At 40.2% G+C, this 15490-nt stretch overlaps 1 protein-coding gene across 1 annotated transcript in view; it reads left to right on the forward strand.

The window, feature by feature from the left end:
- LOC122562349 (mycbp associated protein) overlaps positions 1-7014 on the forward strand; it is a 103008-nt gene extending 95994 nt beyond the window's left edge. Inside the window, exons 18-19 of the mRNA XM_043715225.1 lie at positions 1700-1870; positions 6919-7014. Coding sequence (XP_043571160.1) covers positions 1700-1870; positions 6919-7014 — 267 coding nt within the window. The remainder of the gene's footprint in view (positions 1-1699; positions 1871-6918) is intronic.
- The last annotated feature ends 8476 nt before the right edge of the window (positions 7015-15490 follow it).

Genomic DNA, 15490 nt, shown 5'->3' on the forward strand with positions numbered 1-15490 from the left:
TGAATATTGACGAAAAGTATTCATTCAGTGTCTTCCCCAATCTCTTCAGCCTCCACACGTAACTTCCCACTACTATCCTTGACTGAACCTATTCCTACCCTAGTCATTTTTTTATTCCTGACATACCTATAGAAAGCCTTAGGGTTTTCCCTAATCCTACCAACTAAGGACCTTTCATGTCCCCTCCTTGCTGCTCTTAGCTCTCTCTTCAGATCCTTCCTGGCTACCTTATAACTCTCAATCGCCCCAATTGAACCTTCACGCCTCATCTTTACATAGGCCGGCCTCTTCCATTTAACAAGGGATTCCGATTCCTTCTTAAACCACGGCTCCCTCACACGACCCTTTCCTCCCTGCAATGGGAGGAACATGTATCTAATTCTTAAATGATTACATTGTCTCTGATAGAACCACGTGGTCTGGTCATAAATTTCATACCTTGGTAATTCTCTGCATCAAGAAACATTTTTCTGCCGTCTGTTCTAAGTCTCTTACATTCAGTCTAGTATTTAACTCCTTTTGTGAAGATCCTCATTGGAAACAATAGGCTGACTTTTATATTTCATTGACAGGCTGGAGAGACGTGGAATTGGGTATAATGCCATTCCCATTGCCTGCCATTTTAGGAGGTGTTAGGTTACCGACTTGCTCTTGGCCAAAGAGGGAAATATTACCCACATAAAGGCTTCTTCTTTTCCCATCATCCCCCACAACAATTTTTCCCAGAACTGGCACCATGTGAAACCCAATAGATTTCACTGTTTGTAAAAGCATTAGCTCATCCAAGGACTCCTGGTTCCCTCCTCTACTATTTCCTTTCCCTTGCAGGTCTGCCACTCTGGCCTCCCCAGGAGCCTTACACAGCAGCAGTAACAGTCACCTCAGCATCTGATGGCATAACTGGGATAAGAGAGCTGCTAACCATTTGATTGACCACCAGGTTTTAGGATGTGGAATTTTCTCCGACATTAGGGTAAATGGTTTACTTCAAGCTGTGATTGGTGTAGGGATGAGGTCACCCTCGATATTTAAACAGGGTTGTGAGGGATACAGTCTGGGGTACAGTGGAATATCTGAGCTAGTCTGTTTCTATCTACACTGACCTGTCTTTAATAGTTTATAACATATGTCAAATGAATCCTAATCTCTAGGCAAAAATGGGCATTTTTTAAAGTTCACTTTAATTTGTATTTCCTTACACGAGACAGCATCATAGTGAATTTGCATCTCATTGCATTAATATTTTTCCTATTGTATTGGAGTCTAAATGTTATGCAAAATTCTAACCATTTTCTATATAGATTCACCATTACATCATGATTTTTGTATTCTATAACAATTGCTCTCAAATCTATGAATCCTTTAACATTTTTATGGCTTTATTTACTTGAGGTACCCTCTGTTACTGAACTGGTGCCAAATCGGTCTTGTTGCTAGATGACATTACTTTCCACCTTTAAAATGTTTTTAAAATTGGAATGTACAACGTCACGCTCACTGAAATTGAATTCTACTTGCTATCTTTTTGCCTGATTCACCAACATTCATCTGCAGTTCTCCTTAATCCTCAATATTATTTATTAAGCCTGCTGTTTTAGTACCGTGTATGACATGTACAGATTGTTGCATGGTGAAAGCAGAACCCTGATCCTGTGCTACAACTGTAAAGCATTACTAACCTGCACCATCTTTCTTGTAGAAACGACTGTCTGCCAAAAAGGCAAAAGGTAAAGATGATAAAAAACATATCAGTCCCCCATCATCCAGGTCCAGCAAGCAGCCAACAACATCCAGGGAAAGTCCTGAACCAGATCTGAATCAGGAAGACCCCATCTTACAGCAGATGTACAGAGAGAAATTATATATCGAGGTGAGAGCCTCAGAGTTATCAAATTCTCTGTTATATCAATCAGCACAGTGAATGAGAAGAAACCTTTATTAAAAACTTTTTTTATTTATGTTGAGGTGGCAGGGTAAGGCAAGAGAATGAAGTTTCATGTCTTAAAACAGAAATGTAAGCAACATTCCATCTTTCTTGCTGTTGGAAGTCGAATGATACATTTTGTTTGTTCCTTTGCTCTGGTTTTGGCTAGTCTTACAGTCAACATGAAATAGTGAGTGATTCTGGTGCAATCAAAAGTAAAATTGCCATCATCCCACTGTTTCATTAGAGTGGTAAATTTAATGTGAGGTTCACCTTGCCTCAAGTGAGGCTGAGAAGGCAGGGTCTTCATGGTGATCTCAGCTGATGTGAGAATTGAACCTGTACTGTTGGTGTCACTCTGCTTCACAAGCTAGCTATCCAGCTAACAGGCATGAATTATGGTTTGTTTTTCTGAAGATCTCAATCAAGCTGACCTTTACACAGTTTGTTCAGATAAAGGCATTAATACTTACAACTTAGTTTTTCAAACTTGTAAGAGCTGATTATGGGTGGTTAGGCTGGGACCTTTCAAATCTTCATGCTGTAGTATCAACAGCCAGATTGCTTTTTTTTCAGAAAACACAGTTGAAAACTCAGTTGAAACTCTGACCACTTCCTCTCAAACTAATTGCCTTCTTCACCAGCTCCCAGTTACCATACAACATCTGCCATTTGGTTGAGCATAAGGTTTTTTTTCCAGACTTGCTGGTACCAACTCCCAGGTACTAACCTTGTAAATAGCCAACTTCTGCCGTCTCTTCAAACGTAATGCTCTTTTCTGGTGACGAAGCAGTTGCAGAACCCTTTGAGTAGGAATCAACCTGCAATTAACTTCTAGGCTTGACCTCATGAATAAGCAAAAGCTTGTTTGGTTTGTTTTCCTTTTTAACACAAGCTGTTGGCACTGTCCAAAAGTCATCTTTAGATTATAAATCATAGCTCCTAACCAAAATTAATAAAAGAATAAAATAAAAATAGTGAGAAACAGTGAGGGCTTTAACAAATACCTATTGAGAGATTTTAATGTACTGACTTTTCACAAAATGAGTTTCAGGCTCAGCTTGATAGTCATAGTGTCATTCAAAAGTCATTGACACCAATTGCCTGGGCTTTTACTGGGCCATGGGACCTAGGGATCTGATGTCAAGCAGGCTTCAGAATCCTGCAAAATTATATGTCAACAGAGGGCAGGTTGCGCAAGTCTAGATGCCAGAATAATTATAATGTATAACGGCAAAAACTTTGGATACTGTAAATCTGAATCAAATGCAGGCAATACTGGAGAAATTCAGCGGGTCTGACAGCATCTGTGCAGAAAGCAACAGAGTTAACTGAAGAATAATAGCAGACAGGAAATTTAATTCCATTTCTCTCGCCACAAATGATGCCAGAAAATTATGTTCACTGAGAACCATAACGTATTAATATGTTGCTGATGTGTCTTAACTGTGTAAGTCAGTGGAGCTAAGTGAACTAAAAGATCAGGCGTGATCTTATTAAATGGAGGAGCAGGCTCGATGGGCCATATGGCCTACTCCTACCTATTTCTTATGTTCTTATGTTCATGTTTTGAGTTTCCCCTTCTCTTTAAAGTGTTGACAATTGCTCCCTCTCTTTTTGTAAATGTACAAGGCTCATTTATTGAACATTCATTTGCACAGACATGCTAGCACAGTAACTTTCTGTTTTTTATTCATGGGATAAGGACATTGCTGGCTGGACCAACATTTATTGCCCAAACCTAATTGCCCTTGAAAAGGTGGCAGTGAGTTACCCTCTTGAACCTTGCAGTCCATTTGATGCATAGTGCTGTTAGGGAACGAATTCCAGGATTTTGATCCAGCAACACTGAAAGAACAGTTTCCAAATTAGGATAGTGAGTGACTTGGAGAAGAGCTTGCTTTTGTCCATCGAGACAGTTGTGGTCGTGAGTTTGTGAAGGTGCTGTCTCAGCAACCTCAGTGAATTTCTACATGGTATTTTATAAATAAACACTGCTGCTAATGAGCATCGGTGGTGGAGGGAGTGAACGTTTGTGGATGTGGTGCCATTCAAGTGGGCTATTTTGTCCTAGATGTGGTCAAGCCTCTTGAGTATTGCTGGAGCTGCTGGAGACAAATGGGGAATGATCCATCAAATTCCTGACATGCACATTGTAGATGGTGAACAGACTTTGGGGAGACAGAAAGTGAGTTTGTCACTTCAGGATTCCTAGCCTTTGACCTGCTGTGGAGACACAGTATGTATATGGCTAGTCCAGTTCAATTTCTGATCAATTGTAAGCACCAAGATGTTGATAGTGGGTGATTCAGCAATGCTAATACCATCTAATGTCAAGAGGTGATGGTTAGATTCTCTCTTATTGAAGGTGATTGTTGCATGTTATTTTTGTGGTGCGAATGTACTGTTATTTGTCAACCCAAACCTGGATTTTGTCCATCTCATGATGCATTTGGCCATGGACTGCTTCAGTATTTGAGAAGTCATAAATGGTGCTGTACATTGTGCAATCATCAACAAACATCCCCACTTATGAATTATGAGAAAGCCATTGATGAAGCTGCTGAAAATGGTTGTTCCTAGGATACCACCCTTAGGAATTCCTGCAGAAATGTCCAAGAGCTGAGTAACTCCAACAACCACAACCATCTTCCTATGTGCCAGGTATGACTCCAACCACCAGAGAAATTTCTCCTGATTCCCTTTGGCTTGAATTTTGCTCAGGCTCTTTGATACCACACTCTGTCAAATGTGGCCTTGATGTCAAGGGCTGTCATTCTCACCGCACCTCTGGAATTCAGTTCTTTTGTCCATGTTTGAACTAAGGCTGTAATGAGGTCAGGAGTTGATGGTCCTTGCAGGATCAAAACTAAGCATTAGTGAACAGCTTATTGCTAAGTAAGAGTTGGTCTATATCACTATTGAGGACACTTGCCATCACTTTCCTCATGATCAAAAACACACTGATGGGGCAATAATTGGCCATGTTGAACTTATCCTGCCTTTTCTGTACAGGACATACCTGGAACAGCTTGACTAGGGTTATGGCAAGTTCTGGAGCACACATCTTCACTGCTATTGCCAGAATGTTGTCAGGACCCACAACCTTCACAGTAATCAGTGCCCCCAACCATTTCTTGACATTACATGCACTGAATCAATTTGACTGAAGCCTGGCATCTGCCTGGCTGGGCCCTCTTGTTACCTTTAGATTTGATTATTCAAATGTGCTCTTAGCCTTTTGTATACTCCATAATTTTGAGGTCACCCGTAATTTTGCTGCTAATGTCCTCATTCACACCAAGACTTTTTCAACCATTCCTGTATTCACTAACTTACACTCATTCCTAGATTAACAATGCCTCAATTTTAAAATTCCAATCCTTGTTTTTAAATCCCCCCATTCTCTAGTTTTTCCATATCTCTGAAATCTTCTCCAGTCCCACAACCCTCTGAGATGTCTGTTCTCCTTCCATTCTGCCCTCTTAAGCTTCCCCTATTTTCAACATTCCACTATTGTTAACCATGCCCTGGTGCCCTATGCTGTGTCATTTCCTTCCTCAATCTCTCCACTGTTCTGCATTTCTTTCCTTGTTTTAAGGTATTTTTTAAAAACTTGCCCGTTTGACCAAGCTTAATAATACATGATTATCTGGCTCAGTACCAAATTTTGTTTGATAATGCTCCTGTGAAGTGCTTTGAATGTTTGTAAAGATGCTTTACATATTTAAGTTACTTTTGGAAAAACAGGGTCTAACAAACAGGAAAGCAACAATATCAAAGTGCGTTTGAGAGTGAAGCATTCCCGCATTACTGCATTGGGAGTGTGAACCTAGAATTTACACTCAGCTCCTTACAATGGAATTTAAACTATTACCTTCTAACTTAGAAGAGAGAATATTATCACTTGGCAATATTGACATCTAAAAAAGATGAATATGTGTACCTTTCCCTTAAAAACCTTAAACATCTTTATTAAATATGTATTAAATATTATTGTGTGAATTAATCTTCCATAAGAACATTAGAAGTAGGAGGGGTAGGCTAGTCAGCTCCTTGAGCCTGCTGCATGATTCAGTATGATCATGGCTAATCTCCTATATGACTACACTTACCCATATGATCTTCATACCCCCATTCTGAGTATTCTACAATCTGTTGATCTCTGTAATGAACTGAGCGGCTACATTGTCTGTTGTATAGAATTCTAATGACTCATAACCCTTTGAATATGGAAATTACTCATTTCAGTCTTAAATGTCTGACTATTTGCTGTAAGACAGTAATTCCAATGGGAACAGCGTCTCAGCATCCACCATGTCAAATCCCTTATCAACTTTAAGTTTCAATTAGATTACCTCCTATTTGCCTGGGAATAAGGGCCGGATTTTCTTAATCACTCCTACTAGGACAATTTCCTTATCCCAGGAAATGTCCAGTGAACTTTAATTCTACTTCCTCTATAAGGCAGATATATCCTTTTTCAGGTATGATTTGGAGATGCCGGTGTTGGACTGGGGCGTGCAAAGTTAAAAATCACACCATAACAGGTTATAGTCCAACAGGTTTAATTGTAAGCTCTAGCTTTCGGAGTGCTGTTCTTTCATCAAGGAGCAATGCTCCGAAAGCTAGTCCTCCCAATTAAACCTGTTGGACTATAACCTTCTTCAGGTAAAAAGACCACAACTTGTCCACAGTACTGTATTTGTGATCTCTCCAAGGCATTACTGATAGGGAAAGTAGATCTATTATTAGGAATACAAAGAAAAGGGTATTTTGAAAATGTTATCTTTGGACAGAGACAACAGATATTTATGAAAGGGAAGTCTCATTTGACAAAATGGATTAATTGGCCAATTATGTTTTCCTGACTGTGAAACCTTGGTGCTACAACTCACCACCACTATTGACCCTATCCCAGCTACTAACTGATGACTGAGCCACTCACTGAAATGAATCTCTGAATCATGAAATCTCTGTTTCTCCCCTTATAGGTCTATGGATTGATAAAATCCATGATGAATGAAGCCTTTTCTCTCTTTGAGGATCTGAAGGAGCAGGACACAGAGCCTCTGGATAAATGTGTTTAACTGTATATACATCTGTAGAATGGAGTTGAGCTTGTTGCTTTATTAGATTTCTATATATTTGCGGAAATTATATATATTTTTTAAATTCCCCCAGTTTTTCTCTTTTTTCTGCCCGCACTGACACTAACAAATAATAAATACACTGATTTGGAGTTGTCAACAACCTGATGAAGGAGCAGTGCTCTGAAAGCTAGTGCTTCCAAATAAAACTGCTGGACTATAATCTGGTGTTGTGTGATTTTTAACTTTAAACAAATACACTGCTATTTGTTATATCACATGTGTCTCCTTCAAATCATCATTGCTTACTTTGCAATGTTTTGGGTCAAAGATATTTTAAAGAGTTCATTGGTTACATCTTCCTGCCATTTGCCTTAGATCCTTAGATCTAGAATGTGCCCTTTCTGCTATCTTCCTCTGTAAACAATACGAACACTTAGAGACTGTTACATGGAACCCTTATTCTGCCACTTGATTGTATTGTGCCACTATGCAATTCGCCTTCAAAGGTCAGGCTGAATGTATGCACATCGGAGTAAAACTTAAGCTTTAATACAATACAGTTTGGCCCTTGACTTTCATAGTAACATATTGATGCATGCATCACAAACGTGGGAATCCTTGCTTCTCATTATCTTCAGTTATCATTGCTCTTTTTAGCTACTCCATTCACATATATTACTTTAAACATGCCTACAGTGCTCAATCTCTTTCATATCCTATGTTTTTATCACTGCTGATCTACCCTGCACATGTAATGAAACTTTCCTTTCGAACATTAAGTGGGCTAGCATTACAGTCATGTTGGTGAGCAGAAATCATTCAGGAGGTGAACATGGGCCCTTCAGTAGTTATCCAGTGAAGCTATACATGATTGTCCACAGAATGACAGAGTAGTACCAGAATCCAAAGATTCAAATTAGTAAAAGTTAAATTTAACATTGATATCAACTGGTTATTCAGATGAAAATTAAAGTAAGTCTGGTTAACCTTCAGGTGAATTTAAGGAAGAAGATGGTTTTCATTCTAATTTGAGTTAATATTTATCTCTTAACTAGCTCACTTAATCTTTCCATAGTCTGGTTTTCCAGATGAATGAACAAAGGTGGTTTGTTCAATCTAAATATTAAAATGTTACTTAGTGATAAAGAGAGTACTTTATCATGGAAACTTAGGTAATCAACTACCACCACCCACACACTAATTATCCACTGTTCTATTTCTACTGCTGGACAACATTCTGAGCCAGCTATGTAACAATGAAAGTGAGGAAACAGGGGATTTAGACTATAAGCCCATTTCTGTTCCTCTCTTTTTGCTTCTCATCGATTAACAGTGATGTTATCACACACCTCTCCATCCGGTGGGACTTGAACCCAGGCCTTCTGGTTTAGAGGTAGGGGCAATGCAACTGTGCCACACAAGCCCTCCTGAGCAACTGCTAAGTCCACTAAGGTTATCAGTTCCAGCTGGATATCATCTTCCCTCCAAATGTGTTCAAAATATTTACTACATTGGTCAGCCATCATGGCTATTATCACATCAGTAACTTCCTAATCCAATTTTCAGCTAAAAAATCTTTTTCTTTTCCAACTTTTGACAGCTAATAAACAAAGGCCTTATAAACCATCAATTATCAATAAAGATTAACTAAAGGCTGCTGGCCCTTCATAATATACAAAGCCCAGCTACAATAGAGGTGGAAAGGGTTCAAGTCTCACCGACTCCAGTGTGTGTGATAACATGTCTGAAGGGGTTGATTTCAAAATATCCATAAAACAGACCATCTGCAAGGAAGAACTCTGAAGTCTCAGTGTACAGACTAGAATTAATTTCTGAAACAAAGTCCAACTTCTAATAATTTCCTACAATCGGCAAAACATATCCAGTGCCAATAGATTCTCGATACAATTTAACGCTTGCACCTCTAATAGAAATACCAGACAATTTTATGCTCTTTGTCTTAGACATGTTACATACATCTTATTTATATATCATGTCATTCTTAGAATTTCTAAACATTACGCTGCAAGACTGGGAAGATTTCGGAGCTGTGCTGACTCTAAAAGGAGCCTTGTCCTCAAGGTTTGGAGATGCCGGTGTTGGACTGGGGTGTACAAAGTTAAAAATCACACAACAATTATAGTCCAACAGGTTTAATTGGAAGCACTAGCTGATGAAGGAGCAGCGCTCCGAAAGCTAGTGCTTCAATTAAACCTGTTGGACTATAACTGGTGTTGTGTGATTTTTAATTTTGTCCCCAAGGGGTCCGTTTCCATTTTTCCATTTGTTCAGGGGATCCAGGATCAATTCAGAAGCTCTGTCTGAGGCACTGATATTGGAATAGGCCAATCAAGATATTCTCTAGTCCACATGTAAAGGGCACAGGCTGAGTTAATATATATCATAAAGCAAAGACTACAATTCTGAATCCTGTAACATCCCACAAGAAACAGCTCTGCAATCACAGTAACTGCCAACTATAACACTACTTCAATGAACCAAATTTGGACCTGTCACATTGCCTTAGATCATGAGTTTTTAGTTTTATTCAAGATAAAATATTTTAATGCATTAAGGCAGGATATACTGGAAAAAAATGTTATAAGGATGGTTATGCTTAGAGTGGATAAGTCACTTGTGTCAGATGGCTTGCATCCCAGGTTGCTAAAGGAAGTTGGATGTAGATAGTGAAAGGGTTTTGTACTAGTGTACTTTATCAAAGCTCATAATCTTCTACTCATCCTGAGATATGGAGTAGATGCCAGAGAATCGGAGAGTGGTGAATATGATATCTTTATTCAAGTATCCAAGGCCTGTCATTTTAACATCAGTGATGGGTAAGGTTTTAAAAGCAATAATCAGGGAAAGATTAAAAGGCGCCTGGAGAGGTTTGACTGAATTAAGGAGGGCTTGCACTGATTTTAAAAGGTTGACCGTGTTTGACCCCCAAGTTGCTCTGTCATTAAAAAATGTTTAGAACCATGTCTTTACTTTATGTTGGCTCACCCTATCTTTCTGTCAAAGAGCTTCATTTCACTTTGTTACATTAAATTTAATCTGTTACTAAATTGCCCAACATGCTGGCCTGCCTGCGACCTGTTGCAGTTAATTGGTATCACCTTCATTATTTGAAAATAGCAAGGCATAGTAATAAATAGGCATTAAGCACAGAAGCAGAGAAGTGATGATTTTTAAAAAAACGTTTGTTTGCTACTGTTATTAGAGTATTGCACTTTATTCTGGTTAGGACACTTTAAGAAGGATATGAAGGTTTTGATAGGGTGAGGGAAGATTTGCCAGAATTTTTGTGTTATTGTGTTTTTTCTTCCTAATTCAAAGTTACAAATAGGATCAGGAAACAATGTAGGTTCAGCTTAACTAAGATAGGTTTACTCATCAGATAAAATGACGACAGAAGTTAAGTAGTTGTACTTTCAGAGGAACACATCTACTCTCCCTTATACCTGCGTGCTGCAACCCATACCCCCTTTGGCTGCTGGTCACAAAGTATCAGATTGTTTCTTGGCTCATGAACATACTCAGCCCTTAAAACAACATCATGACAACAGTAATTCCAGGGATAGGAGATTTTAGCTACAAAGTAAGGTTGGAGAAACAGGAGTTGGAACTTATCACTGGACCTGAAATGTCAACTATTATTTCTTTCCCCAGACGCTGCAAGGTCTGCTGACCTGTTGAAGCAATTTCTATTTTTGTTACAGAAACTGGGAATGTTCTTCTTCACAGAATCACAGAACTATTACAGTGCAAACGGAGGCACTGGCACAAAATAAAAATGTGCAGAGAACCAATCTCCTCCACCAGACACCCAGAAGTGCACTCCTGACCATAACCATTTGAGAATGAGAAAGTTCTTTGTTGCAATTGTTCCTTTAGCATAACACTTTAAAATTGTTTTTGTAGCTCTCAATCATTCCTCCCCATCTACTCTGTTCAGACCCAACATGATTTTTAAAAACGTTATCAAGTCTCCTGTTAGCCTTCTCCCCTCACTAAGGAAAACAGTCCAAACTTAGAGTCATAGAGATGTACAGCATGGAAACAGACATTCTGTCCAACACATCCATGCCAACCAGATATCTTAACCTTATTTAGTCCCATTTGCCAGCAGTTGGCCCATATCCCTCTAAACCGTTCCTATCCAAATACCTGTTAAATGCTGTAATTGTAACAACTTCCACCACTTTCTCTGGCAGTTCATTCCATACACACACCACCCTCTGTGTGAAAAGGTTCCTTTTATATCTTTCCCCTCTCCCCTAAATCTATGCGCTTGAGTTCTGGACTCCCCACTCCAGGGAAAAGGCCTTGTTTATTTACCATATCCATGCCTCTCATCATTTTATAAACCTCAATAAGGTCACCCCCCCAGCCTCCGACATTCCAGGGAAAACAGCCCCAGCCTATTCAGCCTCTCCCTATAGCTCAAATCCTCCAACCCTGGCAACATCCTTGTAAATCTTTTCTGAACCCTTTCAAGTTTCACAACATCATTCCGATAGGAAGGAGACCAGAATTGCACACAATATTCCAACAGTGCCTAACCAATGTCCTATCCAACTGCAACATGACCTCCCAACTCCTGTACTCAATGTTTTGACCAATAAAGGAAAGTATACTAAATGCTTTCTTCACTATCCTATCTACCTGAGACTCTACTTTTAAGTAACAATGAACCTGCACTCCAACATCTCTTTGTTCAGCAACGCTGCCCAGCAGTTTACCATTAAGTATATAAGTCCTGATCTGATTTACTTTTCCAAAATTCAGCACCTCACATTTATCTAAATTAAACTTCATCTGCCAATCCTTGGCCCATTGGCCCATCTGATCAAGATCCATTATACTCTGAGGTAACCTTCTTAGCTGTTCACTACACCTCCAATGTTGGTGTCATCTGCAAATTTGCTAACTATACCGCCTATGTTCAACTCCAAATCATTTATATAAATGACAAAAAGTAGTGGACCCAGCACTGACCCTTGGTCCACTGGTCACAGGCCTCCAGTTTGAAAAGCAACCCGCCACCACCACCCTCTGTCTTCTACCTTCGAGCCAGTTCTGTATCCAAATGGGTAGTTCTCCCTGTATTCCATGAGATCTAACTTTGCTAAACAAATTCCCATGAGGAACCTTGTCGTACGCCTTAATGAAGTCCATATTGATCATGTCTACTGCTCTGCCTTCAATAATCCTCTTTGTCACTTCTTCAAAAAACTCAAGTTCATGAGACATGATTTCCCACACACAAAGCCATGCTGACTATTCCTAATCAGTCCTTGTCTTTCCAAATACATGTAAATCCTGTCCCTCAGGATTTCCTCCAACAACCTACCCACCAGCAACATCAGGCTCACTGGTCTATAGTTCCCTGGCTTTTTCTTACCACCTTCCTTAAATACTGGCATGACAGTATCCAACTTCCAGTCTTCTGGCACCTCACCTATGACTATCGATGATACAAATGTCTCAGCAAGGGGCCCAGCAATCATTTCCCTAGCTTGCCACAGCGTTCTAGGATACACCTGACCAGATATTGGGGATTTATTCACTTTTATACGTTTCAAGACATCCAGCACCGCCTCCTCTGTAATAGGGACATTTTTCAAGATGTCACCATCTATTTCTCCACTTTCTATATCTTCCATGTCCTTCTCCACAGTAAACACTGATGCTAAATACTCATTTAGTATCTGCTCCATCTCTTTCAGCTCCACAAATAGGTGTCTTGCTGATCTTTGAGGGGCCTTATTCTCTCCCTCGTTACCCTTTTGTCCTTAATGTATTTATAAAAACCCTTTGGATTTTCCTTAACCGTATTTGCCAAAGCTATCTCCTGATTTCCCTCTTAAGCATACTCCTACTCTTGTAACGATTCTCTTGATCTATCCTGTCTATACCTGACATATGCTTCCTTCTCTTTCTTAACCAAAACTTCAATTTCTCTAGTCATCCAGCATTCCCTACACCTACCAGCCTTTCCTTTCACCGTAACAGGAATATACTGTCGCTGGACTGTCATTATCTCATTTTTGAAAGCTTCCCATTTTCCAGCCATCCGTTCACCTGCAAACATCTGCCCCCAATCAGCTTTTGGAAGTTCTTGCCTAATACTGTCAAAATTAGCCTTCCTCCAATTTAGAACTTCAACTGTTAGATCTGGTCTATACTTTTCATGACTATTTTAAAACTATTAGAATTATGATCGCTGGCCCCAAAGTGCTCCCCCACTGACACCTCAGTCAACTGCCCTGCCTTATTTCCCAAGAGTAGGTCAAGTTTTGCACCTTCTCTAGCAGGTACATTGACATTCACATACTGAATCAGAAAATTTTCTTGTACACACTTAATAAATTCCTCTCCATCTAAACCCTTTGACACTATGGCAGTTCCTTGTAAAGTTAAAATCCCCTACCATAACCACCCTATTATTCTTATATTTCCTCACAACTGAAGTATCTCACCCCTGGAATAATTCTTGGAGCAAAGGAGGTTGAGGACAGGTTTGTTCGAGGTGTACTAGTTTTTTTACAAGATATTTTACCAATGTGGGGAGGAGACTAATGCCATGCAGGAAGCCCAGTGACTTTAGCTGCATAGGTTGATATGGGAAAAATGAAGTTCCTCCTTTTCAGTCTTGAAAGGCAGTGGTAGCGTGACTACCTCTGAGCTAGCAGTTCTGGGTTCACATCTTGCCACAGAATGTGATGACCATGTAAGTTTGTAATGCTGCCAAATTTGGAAATTCTTTTGACACAGCCAGGGTAACAGCAGGTCAGATGGAACCATATGGTAGGTGCAGTGCAACAGCCTCCCCTCTTTCAAAGACTCTACTTTCAGGTTTTTGGTCTGAGCAAAGGTCATCACATTCCCGATGAAGGGCTTATGCCTGAAACGTCGACTCTCCTACTCCTCGGATGTTGTCTGACCTGTGCTTTTCTAGCACCACACTTTTTGACTCATCCTCATGACAAGGAATATCACTCCGACACAGTTCCTTTTCAGTTCTGCTGTACCAATTCAAGGCAGTAGCCCACTGGTCATCTTCCCCTTTTAAGCCTCTCCTTATCTCTTAAACCTATCTTCTTTCCTTTCTCTCTGCCCCTGCTCACTCCAGCCATGACTCCTTACCCAGAATTTACCTGGACTTCTCTGGACTGCCTGTTGTCCAAGGAGTAACCACCCATGTTGGTGCTAATGGGGTTGCAGAGCTGCTTGCCTCTGACATAGGTAACATTCTCACATTGAACATTTAAGTTGATCCCAGTTAAACTGCTGTAGCCATAAGGATTGTAGTTGCACCCCCACTAGCCCCCATTGAAATTTTAGCTGAGGGATGAGGTGCCTTGTTAAATCCAGCCCCATTTGATTGAGCTGCTTGAATTGCTCCTGCAACAGCCACAACACTCACATCACTCAGGACAAATCCTGTCTGACTTAAGCACCGCCTGGGTCAGGGAGGATCTGTTCTGTCCATGGGATAAGGTTTCAGCCTTTAGATAATGACCTCAGTTCAAAGTTAGTATTTATAGTTGCAGCACACCAGGAATGTTTAAACATGGCTTTTCTTTGTTTTGCATTTAAAGCTGCCCCTCATATATTTGCTCAGTCAAGTGAGTTCACTTTGCTCCCATAGGTAACACTCCTAGGGATGGTAGGATTCGGAGATGCCGGTGTTGGACTGGGGTGTACAAAGTTAAAAATCACACAACACCAGGTTATAGTCCAACAGGTTTAATTGGAAGCACTAGCTTTCGGAGCATCACTCCTTCATCAGGTGGTTGTGATGAACCATCTGATGAAGGAGCAGCGATCCGAAAGCTAGTGCTTCCAATTAAACCTGTTGGATTATAACCTGGTGTTGTGTGATTTTTAAATAGGGAAGATACATTATGGTTTAAACACAGAGTAAAACTGCCTCTTAACTGTTCCATCAAATACTCCCATGCAATTTCTTCTTATTCATTTGTAGGATATGGTCTTCGCTGGCTGGCCAGCTGTTTTAAAAAATTCTCAAGGTCAAGGACCAGGCTCGCAGGAAAGTAGTCTGACACAGAACAAACAGCCAAGAGGCGAGTCTGCTAGAATATAAGTGTTTTATTCCCCGCAGCGTCGCCACAACCAGGTCTCGTACTTACAACGGGTCTGGTTTTCACTCTACATGTTACCGGAACTGGGAGCCGTCAGTTCTCGTAGAGCGGTTGCCAACAACCCACGCTCGGCGGTTAAACGCAACCCCGGAGCAGACTCAACCGAACTGGAGACTTTTCCAGCTGATATACTCTTTTCCAGATATAAACATTCATGTGAACAGCAGAGCAAGGCTAAAAAACACATTCCATTCTGGTTACATACAGATAAGAAGATTCACACGGGAAGGTGTATAACAAGATTCACACGGGACCAAGCGACACCTTCCATTTTCGGTTAGATACACACATGTATTGGGACA

The sequence above is a fragment of the Chiloscyllium plagiosum genome, chromosome 24, assembly GCF_004010195.1.
Source record: "Chiloscyllium plagiosum isolate BGI_BamShark_2017 chromosome 24, ASM401019v2, whole genome shotgun sequence".
Lineage (NCBI taxonomy): Eukaryota > Metazoa > Chordata > Chondrichthyes > Orectolobiformes > Hemiscylliidae > Chiloscyllium > Chiloscyllium plagiosum.